This window comes from Borostomias antarcticus (genome assembly GCF_949987555.1).
Source record: "Borostomias antarcticus genome assembly, chromosome: 10".
Classification (NCBI taxonomy): domain Eukaryota; kingdom Metazoa; phylum Chordata; class Actinopteri; order Stomiiformes; family Stomiidae; genus Borostomias; species Borostomias antarcticus.
In genome coordinates, this window is record NC_140243.1 from 18363397 (window position 1) to 18379374 (window position 15978).

The 15978-nt window shown below is 48.1% G+C and overlaps 2 protein-coding genes across 3 annotated transcripts in view; one reads left to right on the forward strand and one right to left on the reverse strand.

Moving 5' to 3' along the window:
* Positions 1–1720: 1720 nt before the first annotated feature.
* On the reverse strand, positions 1721–6596 carry preb (prolactin regulatory element binding). Of its 2 annotated transcripts, none has more exons than XM_084444785.1 (10): positions 6473–6596; positions 5880–6047; positions 5567–5762; positions 5193–5452; positions 4665–4745; positions 4319–4446; positions 3705–3878; positions 3268–3340; positions 3014–3173; positions 1721–2888 (listed from the first exon to the last, which is right to left on the reverse strand). In XM_084444785.1, exons 2-10 carry the CDS (start codon positions 6012–6014, stop codon positions 2794–2796), a joined length of 1302 nt encoding a protein of 433 aa, XP_084300911.1. In that variant the 5' UTR covers positions 6015–6047; positions 6473–6596; the 3' UTR covers positions 1721–2793. The 2 variants fall into 2 exon arrangements, with proteins under 2 accessions (XP_084300911.1, XP_084300910.1); XM_084444784.1 differs by having other exon boundaries at positions 5193–5455.
* A 4628-nt stretch (positions 6597–11224) lies between these two features.
* adcy3a (adenylate cyclase 3a) overlaps positions 11225–15978 on the forward strand; it is a gene marked incomplete at both ends in the record, with an annotated part of 17944 nt that continues 13190 nt past the window's right edge. The window contains 6 exon segments of the mRNA XM_084444031.1: positions 11225–11899; positions 12621–12770; positions 14075–14205; positions 14705–14816; positions 15200–15327; positions 15457–15615. Of these exon segments, the coding sequence (XP_084300157.1) occupies positions 11225–11899; positions 12621–12770; positions 14075–14205; positions 14705–14816; positions 15200–15327; positions 15457–15615 (1355 nt within the window).

The window sequence follows — 15978 nt, forward strand, 5'->3', positions numbered from 1 at the left end:
GGGCTGCGATGTAGGTGAGAGGTGGGCGTTGGGTTTCCTGCCCGCTGCTGATGCAGGGGCGGGGTGGAGGCAGGAGGGCGGGGGCGTATTTGGGAAAACGTCTGAATCGGGTTCACAATTTGGCGAGAGGAATGACGTGGAGGTGGGGGGGTGGGTGAGTAAACATGGCCGCTGACCTTCTATAACGTAATGTTGTCTCCACGATGGCTCTCAACGTTTACAGCGCGATGATGAGTGACGCTGCCCCCCCGCCCCCCTCTCTCTCTCCCCTGTCTCTCACACACATCGACAGTAAGGGCGGATTCATAGTCGACGCAAACTACATAAGCGCAAGCAACCCAAGCTTCGCAAGGCCACGCAAGATCTCGTTGCGTCCTTGCGTGTGTCATGCCGAAATTTGTCACTTGACGCAAGCAATAGTGCAATTCCTTGCGTTTCCACAAAACAAAACACAGAACGCAAGCTCTCGAGTCATGTTGGAGCTTGCGTTCACAACGTAGCTTGCGTTGTTTACGTCGACTACGATTCAGGCCTAAGTCATAAACTAAGGCTGGCTGGACAGTCCGCTTTCTTGAAGGACGTAAAACACCGACAACGTAAGGAGCTCTTGCTCGTCGTCTCAGAGACCACAGACCCACAAAACGGAGGGGAGGACCCTCGCCTCACCTCCGGAGCCTCCCACACCACCCCGGCACCACAACTCCCCAACACCCCATATGCACACAGTGGCTTGGATGTGTGGGAAGGTTGTGCTTCGACTCGAATGTAGGTTAAATCAACTTGGGGACTTCCATATCACACTATTATTAGCCAGACACATGGTGCCATCTGTTGGTGAAATATAAAATGAGTGTGAGTGTGTGCCTGCGTGCGTGTTTCATCCACATCAAACAAACATTTAAATCTGTATGTTTTTTGTTTTTTTTACAAGAGTAGTCTACGTAGGCTATGTGAGTTAGTGTAAGTGTGTGCCGCGGTTTGTATTGATCTCTGCAAGACACACGATGCAGCCATCTAGTGTTGAACAGAACCAGGGCAGAGAGCTCACGCCTTGACCTTATTCCAACTAAGGATCAAAGGCGTCTCTGGGTTTCAAAGGGAGAATTATTGGCAAGTGCTCTCTGATCAAAAGAAATGTAATCCCTACGTGTGCTGGCTGCTTTGAGGCCAAAGCACCATCCAAGGTGTGTGTGCCAAACAATAACGCAGCCAGCATGCCCGCAATCGAGGCATTTCAACACTTCCCCCTCGAGGTTTCTTCCTTCCTAAAAAAAAAAAGATTCCAACCAACGTTGGAATTAGCTGTAAAGCTCCTTTAATGGTTATAGTATGAACAGGTGGAGCTAACAATTCAGTGCATAGACATAAATCTATCCCGGACCCTCACTTACATTTCCACGAACTGTATGTTCTCCTGTACTGTTAGGCCTACAGTACCTTACTGAACATAGAACTTGCGTCTCACGGCAACCCGTGTAGCCGTGCAGTAATGCCCTGACTGACGGCCCTGACTGATGCGGGTGGGAGCAGAACACATCGCTACACCACAGGTGCCCTGATGGCCAAAACACTTGGGACTGGTGACATTATTTAAAATAGCTGGCGAAAGTGCGAAGAGAGAGGAGAGGGTCGTAACTCTGGACATAAAGACCAGCTTGGACAAAGGAGACTCCAATGAAGTGTTTAATTGGTTGAAACAAACCCAGATGAACTACACAGCTTGATAATAGCGCTAGCTAAGAACTCTCCATGGGGTTCAGGTCCCCAGGGTGCAGAATCTTCACACTCAATTGAGAGATAAAACATCACTATACACTCCATCTTGTACAGCTCTATTCATGCAATGATGCAGCCTGCCCATGGAATGTAAGTTCAAGATATATGGATTGCCTACTGTATGCCGCTGTGCTACTAGGAATGGTTGTTATGCAACCTTTGTTTTTGTCAACTAGGCCTATAGTGTAAATCAGTAGCTAGCTGTTGTGACATTCAGCATTAACAGGCCTGGGAGGACAGTAAGCTACATTCAGTCTTTCCCTACGGGAGCCATAAGGCTCTTTGCATTTCATAGAATAGGTATTAAGATTCCTAGGCTCGGTGTGTCTCTGCATCTCTCAATACACATCCATCATGTAAAAATGCCCTTGAGCTTCGGTTGTCTAAAAAAACAATATTTCATAAATCTTTTTTTTTTTTTTTCAGCATAGCATCATAGCAACACATTTCCAACCTTGGTTGGACAATAAAGTTCTATCTTGTCTTATACACATAAAACATACATGGTCTGTGGCGCCCACTAATGGACAAAGCTGATAATGAGGTCAATGCATTTCAGACTAAACCTATAAACCAGGTGACAAATAAGTATGTGTCTTTGCATGGAACAGATACAGGATGACACGAGATGATTTTAAAGTATATTTATATATTTTACATTATTCCTTAAATATTCTAATAAAAAAAGGCCCCACTCCTGGCACATTCATTCATTTGAACCCGAGCCCTTAACTCCCCACCATGATGCAGAACAAAAGACAAGGATTACGAGTGATTGACGCAGATCAAGTGTGATGATGCAGAACCAGACCTGTGGAGTCTCTGGTGTTGTGTCTGTGGTGGATCTTGATGTGAAGGGCGGCTGGGGGTGGGGTAGTCGGTTTGGGGGCGTGGTAGTCCTGAGTCAGAACCAGGGGAACCAGGTTCCTTGTTGTTGTTGATAATGATGCTGTTTTTGCAGATGTGATATACGCCATGTGGGATCCTTCCATACTCCCCCCCCCCCCCATCCAGTCTCTACATGAAGCCTGGGAAGAGGTGTTGGAGCAGGAGGATGGCCCCCACCACCATGAGCCCACACAGGACCAGCACCAGCCAGATAGGGAACCATTCTGGGACAAACCAAAACACAGGAGCAGAGGGACAGAATGGGGGGAAAGGAGCAGGTTAAGCAGGTTAACCATGAAATGGCTCTGGAGACTTTGTTTCTTCCCCCCCCTACATCAAAAGCACTTACTTCGATTGCGAACGGTGTGCATCTGACAGCGGCTGTCCACAGCTACGCTCAACATGGCGGCCTCGTTGTCCCCGATCATGATCCTGCCTTTGGGAGAGTCGGGCAGGAAGGCCAGGTCTGTCACCACGATGCCATGGGACTCCTTCACATAGTACAACTTCTACAAACAGAATGGGCAGGGGGACATATGAGTGAAGACTGTGTTTAAAGATGTTTGTGTGTATGTGTGTGTATGTGTGTGCGTGTGTGTGCACCTGTAGTGAGAAGGCAATATAGATAGAAACTGATCCTGTCACTGTTCCAAGGCCAAGGAATGTTCCAGAGTCACTGTGGAACAAAGATAAAACAAAAAGTCCATTAGATTGGAGTCATTACACATTGACAACATAAATACACAAACATGTTCCTGCCACATTATCTCAGATAGAGCTAAAAACATGGCTTGTCCCAATACATAACCTGCACCCTTCCTTCACACCTGCTTCACCTCAACTCAATGTTAACATGATTGGAACGGGCAAAGCTTGTGCTCCTTTACACATATAGTAGGAATCAGGAAAGTCATGTCAGATTTTCAGAGGAGGGCAGGAAAGAAGGATGCACATGGCCACACCCCCATTAGCCTTAGCCTTATTTTTATATTTTTGCTTAGACTGGTTGGTCTGCGGTCGGGTAGCTCTCCTCTCCTCACTTGACGGCCAGGCTGGAGATGACCTCACTGCCACAGGGGGCTACCAGCATGGGCAGGAAGTTCCTGCCGTCCCACTTGGTGAGGTAGCAGGGTGGCGGCTTCCTGTTCCGTTTGTGGGGGATCTGGACAGTGTAGAGTCTCCGGGCATCTTTCTGGTCCTCTACTTTTCCAAACCTAAAAACAAAACACACAAGAAAACACAAAGCGTGATCGGATTGAGATTGTTGACCGATTGTTTGGACTAGGTGATTAAACAGGGTCCGTTACGGCGGGTCAATCAATCAAAGCTTTATTTGTATAGCGCATTTCATACACAGAGGCAACACAATGCGCTTTACAGAGAACAAGGGAGGTGGGCATACGACCCACCCCCACATATTCCAGAGGGAAGCAAAAAAAAACAGTATCACCCAGGGGCCAGAAAGGTGAGCTGTAAAAATTCTTCCCTGACCCCTCTCAACGAGACAAGCTCGTCTCCAGCAAGACTGGAGTTTGTTTGTCTAACGGCTAAGAACATTTATAGAGCAATAAATTACATTAAATTACATTTTCAGAGCAAAAAGGGCAAAAAAATCATAGAGAGATGGCAAACACTGGTGTATGTCAGCGCTTGCCTGCAGGACTGATATCTGTAGGACTTGTCGGCGATCTGAGGCATGGTCGTCTGCCAGTTCAGACTCATGTTCAGCTGGGTACCGCACCACAGACTGCAGGCAAAGTCCCGGCCAATGGTCACCAGGTGCTACACAGAAACACAGATTGCCTCAGGGACTGCAGTTGAAATTTAGCTTTTTTGCTAAGACTGACACATTTACCCCTGTGGTTGATTAATGTGTATTGTCCCTGTTCAAATAAATAAATAAAATGAAATGGAAATGAAAGATTCACTCTGTTATGTGTGTAACATGTTAACTACCGCATGCATCTAGAGGCCCAATACGTGTTGTAATTATTTATTACCTGGTTATCCTCACTGATGTCCAAGTCTTCAACTTCTCCCTCATGAGCTTTGAAGTCATACTTCTCCTTCAGCGAGGGGTACTGCGGGAAAAGAGTTAAGGCCCAGTAGTCAAACGGACTGTAGTAGACTATCCAATCCAATCCAACTTTATTTATAGAGCACATTTAAAAACAACAGAGTTGACCGAAGTGCTTTGCATCAATCAAACACAGAGACACAGTAGCAAATACAGGACAAATAAGAAAGACAATATGTGAAAAACATCTGTCTCAATACTTGGCATTAAAACGCCAGGGAGAAATAATGTGTTTTAAGGCGGGATTTAAACACAGGCAGGGTAGGGGCCAACCTAACATGGGGGGGGAGGGGGGGGCAGCTCGTTCCAGAGTTTGGGGGCTGCAGCAAAGACTCTGTCCCCTCTGTGCTTTAGCCTACATTTGGGGACAGTTAGAAATGACTGGTCAGCAGACTAAACTAACAGTCGGGAACGATGACCGTGCCCGTGCCGTCACAGAACCAGAACCCACCTCCCATACTCTGATGTGTCCATCCGTGCCTCCGGTCAGCAGGAGGCTGAGGTCGGGGCTGAACCGGACCACCTTCTGGAGCGGGTCCTGGGGGTTGAGGTCCGACTGCACCTCCCCGACGGCCTCCACCGAGATCTGGGGCGTGTCGTCCTTCATATCGGACACATCTCCCCCGGCCGCCGTCGCCGCCGCCACCCCGTCTCCTCCCTTGCTGCCTCTCCCTTCTCTCCGCCTGGCGCCGCCCTGCTCGCTGCCACCTCCTGCTGGAACAATCAAGCAATTGCATTTATCAAACCTATTATCAAGCTGACGGTATTATCTCCGGGGGTTTCGTTTTTCACGTGGAAGGCGGAGCGTGCGGGGCTCTTCTTCACCCTCTCTGGCCGCGGTCTTGCGACCCTCTGTGGCCGGACGCTGCCGGAAGCGCATGAGGCTGCAACTGCCGTCCTGGCCGGCCGCGATCACATCCCCGCCCACCGCCATGTTCATGGTGGCCCGTGTGTCTGTGTCGTGGGCGTGGAGCAGGGTGGCGATGTACTGGTCTCCCACCATCCCCAAGCCCAGGAAGTGCTGCAACGACAAGACGCGGTCAAGGCCGGGGAAGACTAGTTCTGATCCTACACGGGGGATCTGACCATGGAGCATGACAACAATCATGTTCTAAATATTTACCAAATAAACTCTTACCAATGCATTCTTTATGCCCGTTTTGGAAGCCCCTCCTCCTCCAGCAGTTATTATCAATCCTGTTTTGGGGTCCACTTTGATTGTGTAGAGGGGAAACGGGGCTCTGTACAAGTCTGGTACCTTCCTTCTCCCCATTGCTCGATGAGTAGTATGTCGCTTCACCAGCCCCTTTGTGAAAACGGGAAGATCAACTTGGTTACCTTCCAATCTGTGCAGTCGCATGCCCATTACAAGTGATCGAACAGGAAACAGGCTAAGGATGCAAGAAATGGTAACAGCTAAGCAGTTAGCTAGCTGGCTATTTAGAACGACGGGATGGTAGCTATTGTTTTTGTTTTGAAGAGTGGGTTGTTTATAGTTGTTGTTGCTGCACCGATTCATGCAATTAGCTATGTAGCTAACGTTAGCTAACTCAAACAGCCTGACATGCAACAGAGTTAGTCTATAGCGTGGCTACGTAGAGACACTGACTGGACTGTCTGTGTCAAAGTAGCAACTAGCTAGCGTTAGATAGCCAAGTATAGCCTACTAACAGTTAGTCAATATTATTAGCCCTACTAGCCCCAATCATTTCGAATCAGATTTGACGTTACCTGTAAAATATGCTGCGATGTTTCTTCTGATGTAAATTTATAAGCTACCTAGCTAATAACATTGTGAACTGTAAATGAGCTGTCAATGGCTGCACATGATAAAAGTAGATAACGTTAGCTAAAGCTAAGCAGAAAAGCCAGCTAGCAAAGCCCTTTCCTGCATACACGTCAGCAGCGTGCACGCTACGCGGTTACGTCACTCGGTCAGTGAACTCTGGCCCTGTTAGAATCGAGTTTTGAGAATATCTTCTTACCTGGTAAAAGGTTGAAACTTGAAAGTGTATCCTTTCTTTCTTGAAGCCTAAATGATCTGTAACAACATGTCTTTGTATTGTTTCCCCCCAAAATGCATGCCTTCAAGAGAGATCATCAACTTTTCAGCAACATAGTGCATTATATTACTGTGAACTGTGCAAAGTGTCTGTTCAACATGCACTTGCCATGACATAGTTGCATCCCCCCTTCCATTATAGTAAGACTAGTGCATAAAGTATGACTAGTGAAAAAACAAGAAGCTGCCAAAACTGTCTATTTGTGTTATTTGTTTAATGTTTTTATTTACAGATTCCCCAGGTCCCATTGTTGTTTTGTCTGTTGTATGTGATTTAAAAAAAAACACACAAAAAAAACAGGCCAGGTCCAGCCTGGCTTATGTGCGTGGCTGGCTTATTTCTGTTCAGGACTGGTAGGACGGAAGCTAGGCATGCCACTGAAATAGCTGTAAATTGAAATGACATGAAATAATGTCTGATAAATTAAGATAGGTCTTGTCGCCTGGACACATCACTTCCAAAACGTAAACAACAGCGTTTGTTTAGCTATAGACTCGAGGAGTTTCGCTCAGCATAGACTTTAATCTCTGAGAATGTCCCGCATGGGAGTCCAATGCTCTGACCACTACTCTGCTTGTGGAATTTAGGTAAGGGATAAAAAGGTTGAAGTGAAAGGATGAACGTGTGGAGGTTCGGGGTATAGTCCCATAAAGCCATATCCACCAGGAACCCCAGTCTCCCAGGTGGAAGTCCAATGCTCTGACCACTACTCTACTTGTGAATCACGATATTTATGAAATACAGTATATATGGAGGATGGTGTATAATACTAACAAAAAATAATTAAATAAAAAAGACCAAACTGATTGGGTGGGCGGGGTTTCCAAGTGGGTGGCGGCAGTCCACCCATGCCCAATAGTAATAATAATAATAATAGTAATAATAATAATAATAATAATAATAAATAATAAATAATAACAATAACAATAACAGTATAAATAGTTCTATAAATTATATTTATATATGTATATGAATGTTAATAAATTACATTTATACAGCGCTTTTCTAAACACCCAAGGACACTTTACAGGGACAGACAAGTCAGACAGACAACAAAGAAAGACCACAAAAAGGGTCTGTTGTAAAGTATTCCAGGTATAAGGAGCATCATGGACAAAAGCAGCTCTACCAAGTTCAGAATGTGAGGGGATGGGGTATGTTGGTGGAGAAGGTCAGATAGGTAGGCTCTACTGGGGGACAAGGGCACGCAGGGATTTGGAGGCAGGAAGGAGAAGTTTGTAGGAGATGCAGGACTTGATCTGAAGCCAGTGAAGTTAGATGAGGGTGGGGGTAATGTGCTACAGAGACTGTTCTTGAGGTGAAAGATGGCAGATTCGGTGATGGATTTGATGTGTGACGGGAAGAAGATGGTGGAGTCAAGAATGACACCCAGGTTCCAGACCTCAGGAGATGGGGAGATGGAGCAGTCGTCTCCCTGAAGGGGAACATCTCCAAAGTTGTGGGGTTGTGGAGACATACAGACGAACAGAGACCACACAGACACGCAGAATTTCTGTCATTATAGTAAAGATTATAACGATTATCGTAAAGATTATACAGACAGACCTTTCCCAGAATGGGCACCGTCAAACATTTTTGCATTATTAAAATAAATATTAAAATTGTCCACATCTCACATTGAGTGAGCATGGAGATGCTCAGGATCATCACAGTAATTTGGCCACTTGAAAACGAAATGTTACATGTAGAGAATCCTTGAGTTTGGAGCATTTTTCTTTCATATTGTCTTTGGCATATCATCAATAAAAATGACCATGTTACCTAATAATCTGTCCATCAACTGTAAGAATTAGATGCCCTGATTCATCCTATAATCTAAATCTGCTTCTGATTTTGCTTATCATCTGCTCTAACTCTTTTTAGCATAGTGGTACAGAGGATTCATTTAATAATGATGATTATGTTGGCTGTTCTCTCCAGGGTAATCTTTCTCTCCACAGCAGCAGCAGCATCATGGGAATCCAGCAATTAATTAATTACTATGTGGAGGGTGTTCCGCACAAGCCTGTTATCTCTGTGGGCTACAGCAGCACTGCTGGCACATGCCATTGGGGTTAATTCCTTAGGATTTACAAAGCTTAAAAGTTGACATGTTTACTGTCATGCCCTCTGGCCTGTGGATTCTTGATATAATTAGAGAAACTTCAAACAGAATAGTAAAAGTCAAAGAATAGTAAAATCAAAGATTATGTAAGCTATGTGTGTATGTGTGTGTGTGTGTGGAGAGAGAGAGAGAGAGAGATGCAAGGGGATCTATTAGGATGGGAAAAACCCTTTAAGTGAGCACATATTTTGGTCTCGGAAGAATGGATCTTTAATATGTGTTGTTGCATTTCAATACTGTAGGGGAGTTGGAGGAATGTATGAAGCCAGAGAGAAGCAGAGAGAGATTGTTGAATAGTTTCCTTTAAAAAAAAGAAAAAGAAAAAGGTCAGCAATCTGGCTATTGATCAGAATGGATCAATAAACAGATTGAGCGGAATAATCAATACAGACCTCACGGCAGTGTCAGGCAGTCTTGGATGGGTTCCATCCAGCTTCCCCCCACCAACAACATCATTTGTTACAAACGAATTTTTATGAAAATAAAACTAATTAGCTACGTAAATGTGGGTCGATTTGACGTTTTTTCACACATTGAATTGATGTCAGAGTTTGTCTAAGGATGAGTAGGCTACTCATAAGCCTCCATGGGGTAATGTAGCCTATGGAAGTATTTGGTAGATGGGTTTTCGAGGGGGGCGGGCCCAACGGGGGTAGAAAGTGGAGACAGGGAGCAGGAAAGCTTGTTCCGCGTTTTCTGCGGAAGACTGTTGAGGATCAAGAGAAGATTCATTGTTAAAGGCTATGCGTCGAGGAGGGCTGTACAGGTTATTTTGGGGATCCGGTAAGGTAGGCTACTGATTTCATGATTACACGAGACGTTAAAACCATTACAGAAGAAGGACCACCTTACAGGAGCTCGAAAGTGGCTTTTTCCTTGGCCCGGTAAACGGATGCAACAATATGCGGATGATTTTCACAGCATCTGATTCTAAATCCCGTTCACAGGCGGTATTTTCAGAGAGGGGGCACCGAGATGCCAAACGGAAAGTCATCGGAGGATGAAAGCCTAAAAGATCACGTTTCCATCTTTCTGGCCAACACCACATGTATCAAATGAATACAGAGGTAATTGAGCCTTTTCTGTGATTCGATTGGATTAGGTGCAAATGTGAAAACCACCCCAAAATAATTTTATGAAAACAGAGATTTCGCTAACCGGTTCTACACAGGCCTGCTGTAAATACCCCATCAATAGCCTATCTTAAGCAGTTAGCCTAATATAGGTAAGCATAGTCTGTACACTGGATGTTAACATTGTATTAGGCTAATTTTGTATAAAGGATTATCTTAATTGTTAAAATTATTAATAGAAAAAAGTATTTTCTGCTATTTTCGACATCCATTTTATAATGCTCCTTAAATAGCGCGCAACATGTAGTCTATTTCCTGGACGCGCGCGATGAAATCAGCAGCACTCCCGCATAGCCCAGTGCCCCGGGGATATCATCCGAGGCGCAGCCTTCTCAAGGAAAATATTGATCCAAAACCACACGTTCCCGTCGTAACAACAGCGTAGGTTAGGCTATATGTTCTTTTATTTTCATTTTTTAAATAGACTTCAGCATTTTCCCCACCACCTGCTCTGGTCATCAATATGTTTCTCTACTGGGACATAATCCAAAAAAAGTGTATTACATAGTCCAGTGTTGATGGGAGGGACAAAAATCTCATTCCCTCTTCTGCATCCTGATTTCTCCGTATGCTGTTTTCACCATGGAAACCCCAAGTGAACGATGGCGCCAGCTCCAGTGGACTGTGGGTGGAGATGGAGAGAGGGGTGACTGCGAACCCAACTTTTTTTGATAAGAAATAAGAACATCACAGTTCTATTCTTAACCGACACAAGCCCTCATGAATGGTGCCGTTGAAGGAATTAAAAAAAGACGAGGTTTCTCTCCACAAAGACGCGAAAGGGCTACTAATTTGACTTGCGCCAGGGGCCTGTTCATTTGCTCCCCTCTGACTTCACTTGGAGGGTATTTAACACACATGTGCGCACGGCTGACTGACCTGTCAGATGTTATTGACGCGTAATGAACAAACATGTAGGAATAACCCGTCCCCACATGCAGGGTGTGATACTAGCCTCCTCCTGATCGAAACGCCACCTGCGACACCTCAGGGCAAAAGGTTTAGGCAACACAGGAGAATAAAGGCAACTCAAACGGGAGAGAAACCATCGAAGGCTAGTCTCCTAACAGAACCCTGAGGAATTTCTGCCCCTCCTGCATCTGTCTCTGTTTTGCTTCCTCACCGGTTACAACACAGCCACCATCGTCGGCGTGCGTTCGCCATGCCTCGCAACCGGGCTTTTTCCGAGCCCGAGTATTCGGCGGAGTACTCGGCCGACTGCTCGGTGACCCTGCCGTCCGACCCCGGCCAGGCGGTGGGTCGCACGCGCGACGTGACGGTGCGCAGCTCGGGATGCTGCCTCTGCCTGCCGCGCTTCATGCGCCTGACCTTCGCCCCTGAGTCCCTGGAGAACCTCTACCAGACGTACTTCCGGCGCCAGCGGCACGAGACCCTGCTGGTGCTGGTGGTGTTCGCCGCGCTGTTTGACTGCTACGTCATCGTCATGTGCGCGGTGGTCTACACCAGCGACAAGATGGCGCCCGTGGCCGTGGCGTCGCTGGGGCTGGCGTCGGACGTGCTGCTCTACCTGCTGTGCCGCTACCGCCTCCTGCCCGACCGCGTCACCCGGCGGGTGGTGCCCTACGCCCTGTGGGTACTCATCGCGGCGCAGATATTCTGCTACCTGGGCCTGAGCTATGCCCGCTTCCACCAGGCCAGCGACACGGTGGGCTGGCAGGCCTTCTTCAGCTTCTCCTTCTTCCTGACGCTGCCCCTGCGGCTCACGCCCATCGTGCTCATCACGGCGGTGTCCTGCGGGGTCCACACCCTGGTGCTGGGGGTCACCATCGCCCAGCAGCAGCAGGAGGACATCCAGGGGATGGCCTTGAGCAGACAGGTGAGCCCCAGGGGGGATTACATTAAATTAAATGGTGATCTTTGCTCATATCGTGCCCTGACCTCTGCTATGAACGGTCATTACTGATGAGCCTGCAAATGAAGGGCCTTGTGTTAAATGTTGCGGCGACAGGGCGAAAACAGGACGCATCTGAGGCCGCCATTGTTGTCATGGCACGCTAAACCCCGGGAGGCGACCTCGGGCGTGATAGGCCTCTGTCATAACGTCACTTCTGCTTCCCCCGAGCGCTTCTACCATTTGTTTTGTTGTCAAGTACGCTCACAAGTTTATCATACTGCTGCAGCAGATACCAGAGATGCTGCCCGCTAAAAGGTTGGCAGACGCCCTGGCCGGGTAATCCACCCGGGGGAAGATGGAAGGACTATTACATTAAGAGGACATTTTAGGGAGCAGCAGGATGCCTGCAGTCTGTTTGTAGTTAAAACGTATCAGAGTCGGCGCATGGTCACCAAGGAGAATGTGTTAATGGTTAATGGTGCCAGTAACTGAGGCAAAAACTAAATCTTAATTCTACACAAGGGCCCTTATCACAGCGGTGTGTGTGTGCGTGTGTGTGCGTGTGCGCGTGCGTGTGTGTGTGTGTGTGTGTGTGTGTGTGTGTGTGTGTGTGTGTGGTCGCACGTGCGTGGATAAGTACACATGCACCTCTGTTCCGCTGATGCATCTGTCTCTCTGGTGGGGGTGTCTGCTGACCGACCAGCTGCTGGCCAACATGGTGATCTACGTGTGCGCCATCACCGTGGGCGTCATGTCCTACTACATGGCTGACCGCAAGCACCGCAAGGCCTTCCTGGAGGCCCGGCAATCCCTGGAGGTCAAGCTCAACCTGGAGGAGCAGAGTCAGCAACAGGTGAGACACATGGAGGCGTGGAGGATGGAGGGAGGGAGAGGGAGAGAGAGAGCGGGAGAGAGAGAGCGGGAGAGAGAGAGAGAGCAGTAGACGAGGAAGTACAGAAAGGGAGAAGTACAGGAAGAGAGACGAGCGTGAGAGAGGGGTAGGGAAACGGGTTTGAATAGCTTACAGGTATCATCTCTTCATATCTCATATCTCTTGTTTTCAGCGCCATTTGACATTTCATAGAATACCTTACGAGAGGGTTGTGTTCATCTTTTGTGCTGTGGTTAGAGATATGATCATCTGTGTGTACGTACAGTACGTGCGTGCGTACGTGTGTGTGTGTGCGCTGGGTCGGTCTGGTCTGTGTCTGTGTGCGTTAACACCATGTCTGCAGTCATCTCCCGTCTCACAGCTGCGGCCGGTGGGCTTTCTTGATTGCTACTATTTATGGAGCAGACGACCAACCAGCGAGAGAGACAGAGAGAGAGGACGAGGGGAGGAAGGGAGTGATTATGGAGGAAGAGAGGGAGGGGGCAAAGGTGTGCTGGAGAGGTGGAGGGAGGGAGGGAGTGAGGGAGGAAAGAGGAACAGAGAGACAGAGAGAGAGAGCAAAAAGATATGAGAGGAGAAACTCCCGGAATACTAATGGAGAAGCGCGGGCTGCCGGGAGACCAGGGCCGCCAGCCAATCAAGGAGCATCCGGCCGCTGAAGGTTACCATGGCGACCGGCCTCCTGAGACGATGTCAGCTGTAATCACAGTGCCGACTCGCTCGCCCGCATCTCTCTCTCTCTCTGTGTCAGGTTTTTGATAAGAACATATAAACACGCTGTGGTATTTTCACCTCCTTCTGTCTGTAGTGTGTGTGGAGGTGACAGACGTCTGGTGTGTGTGTTCATGCGCACGTGTCGGTGTGTGTGTTTGTGTAATTGAGCCTTTCCGTTGGCCCCGACGCGCTCTGGTCTTGTGATTATTTTTGTTGTGATCTTGGGATTTGTTTATATTGTTGTTCTTTGATCACCGAGGGGCAGGGTGGGTCCAGGGTTAAAGTTCTACGTGGCGGGTCTCACAGTTTTAGGCCGGTCAACTATCTTGGACTGTTTGTATAACTCCTATTGATTTACCCTTTTATTTGGTCAAGCCCTTTGAAGGGTCAAGAGTCCATGGAACAATGGACAACATGGACAATTTCCCTTTGTCATGCAAAGTGGTTTATTCACTGAGTTCTGACCGATTCTACTGTCGGTCATGCAAGGTGAAGCTTCCTCATCGTAAGCTCCTCCCACTATCAGATGACCTCCGACCCCCTCTCCCCAGGAGCGCCTCCTGCTGTCCATCCTGCCCAAGCACATAGCGGACGAGATGCTGCAGGACATGAAGAAAGAGGCCAGTCAGAAGGAGATGCAGCAGTTCAACACCATGTACATGTATCGCCATGAGAACGTCAGGTAGGGGAGGGGCCAGGAGGTCAGCCCGGGGTCTACTGTGTGTAGGACAACAAAATACCACCAATGGGAGCAGACGGAATAGCTGGTACGGGTGTGATAAGCATCGTCTCGGGCGTCTCTCTCTTCCTCCCTTCCTCTCTCTCTCTCTCTCCCTATCCCCCCCCACCCCCTCTCTCCCTATCTCTCCCCCCCTTTCTCTTTCTCTCTCTCCCTCTCCCTATCTCCCCCCCTTTCTCTCTCTCTCTCTCTCTCTTTCTCCCTCTCTCTCCCTCTCTCTCTCCCCCTCTCTCTGTCTCTCACTCTCTTCCTCCCTCCCTCTCCCTCTCTCCCTATCTCTCCCCCCTTTCTCTCGCTCTCTCTCTTTCCCCCCCCTCTCTCTCTCTCTCTCTTCCCACCCCCTCTCTCCCTCCCCCCTCTCTCCCTCTCCCTCTCTCTCTCCCTCCCCCCCTCCCCTCTCTCCCCCTCTCCCTCTCTCTCTCTCTCTCTCTCTCTCTCTCAGTATTCTGTTTGCGGACATCGTGGGGTTCACGCAGCTCTCGTCCTCCTGCAGCGCTCAGGAGCTGGTCAAACTGCTCAATGAACTGTTCGCTCGCTTCGACAAGCTGGCTGCCGTGAGTCTCACACACACGCACACACACACACACACACACTTAATATGCTAAAGAGTAAAAACACCCTAAGCTTCTGTAACCGTTAGAATATTAATATATTCTTATTCATCTTATTTTAGGCATGACTGTTGCCATGACATGTTGCCATGACTGCTTTAGGCATGACATTGCCATGAGTGCTCACAACATCGCTGTCTCTGCCTCTCTCTCTCTCCCTCCGTCTCTCTCTCTCTCTCTCTCCGTCTCTCTCTCTCTCTCCATCTCTCTTTCTCTCTCTCTTTCCGTCTCTCTCTCCTCTCTCTCTCTCTCTCTCTCTCTCTCTCTCTCTCTCTCTCCGTCTCTCTCTCTCTCTCTCTCTCTCTCTCTCTCTGTATCATTCTCAGAAATATCACCAGCTGAGGATCAAGATCCTGGGAGACTGTTACTACTGCATCTGCGGTCTGCCTGACTACCGGGAGGACCACGCCGCCTGCTCCATCATGATGGGCCTGGCCATGGTGGAGGCCATCTCGTGAGTGACCGAGGAGGAGGAGGAGGAGGAGGAGGAGGAGGAGAAGGAGGAGGAGGAGGAGAAGCACCGCACAGCTATGATGATGATGATGATGGAGGAGGAGATGCTGACCGCTGTCCCGGCCCGCAGGTACGTCCGAGAGAAGACCCGTACGGCGGTGGACATGCGCGTGGGCGTGCACAGCGGCACGGTGCTGGGCGGAGTCCTGGGGCAGAAGCGCTGGCAGTACGACGTCTGGTCCACTGACGTCACCGTGGCCAACAAGATGGAGGCCGGGGGGATACCAGGGTGAGGAGGCGTGGCTTCAACCTCCCCCATTTACATTAGTCATTACATTACAGTCATTACATTACAGTCATTTAGCAGACACTTTTACTGAAAAGTTTCTGTCTAATGGTATGATAGAATGGACCATAGAATACAAAGTGCATTTCATTTTCAATTTCCTGCAGTTCACATAAAGTACATAATCTGTCTTCCTCTGCCCTCCCCACATAACGACCTGTCTCAATATGTAGTCTAAGAATACCGGCTCTAATCTGAGCACATAGAGACGTTTCTTTTTTCACATGTTGAACATTACATAGTTCTCTGGACCATAAACGTGCTTTATTTCACAATAAGTCCTTAGTTTTGGTTTACAGTGTACGT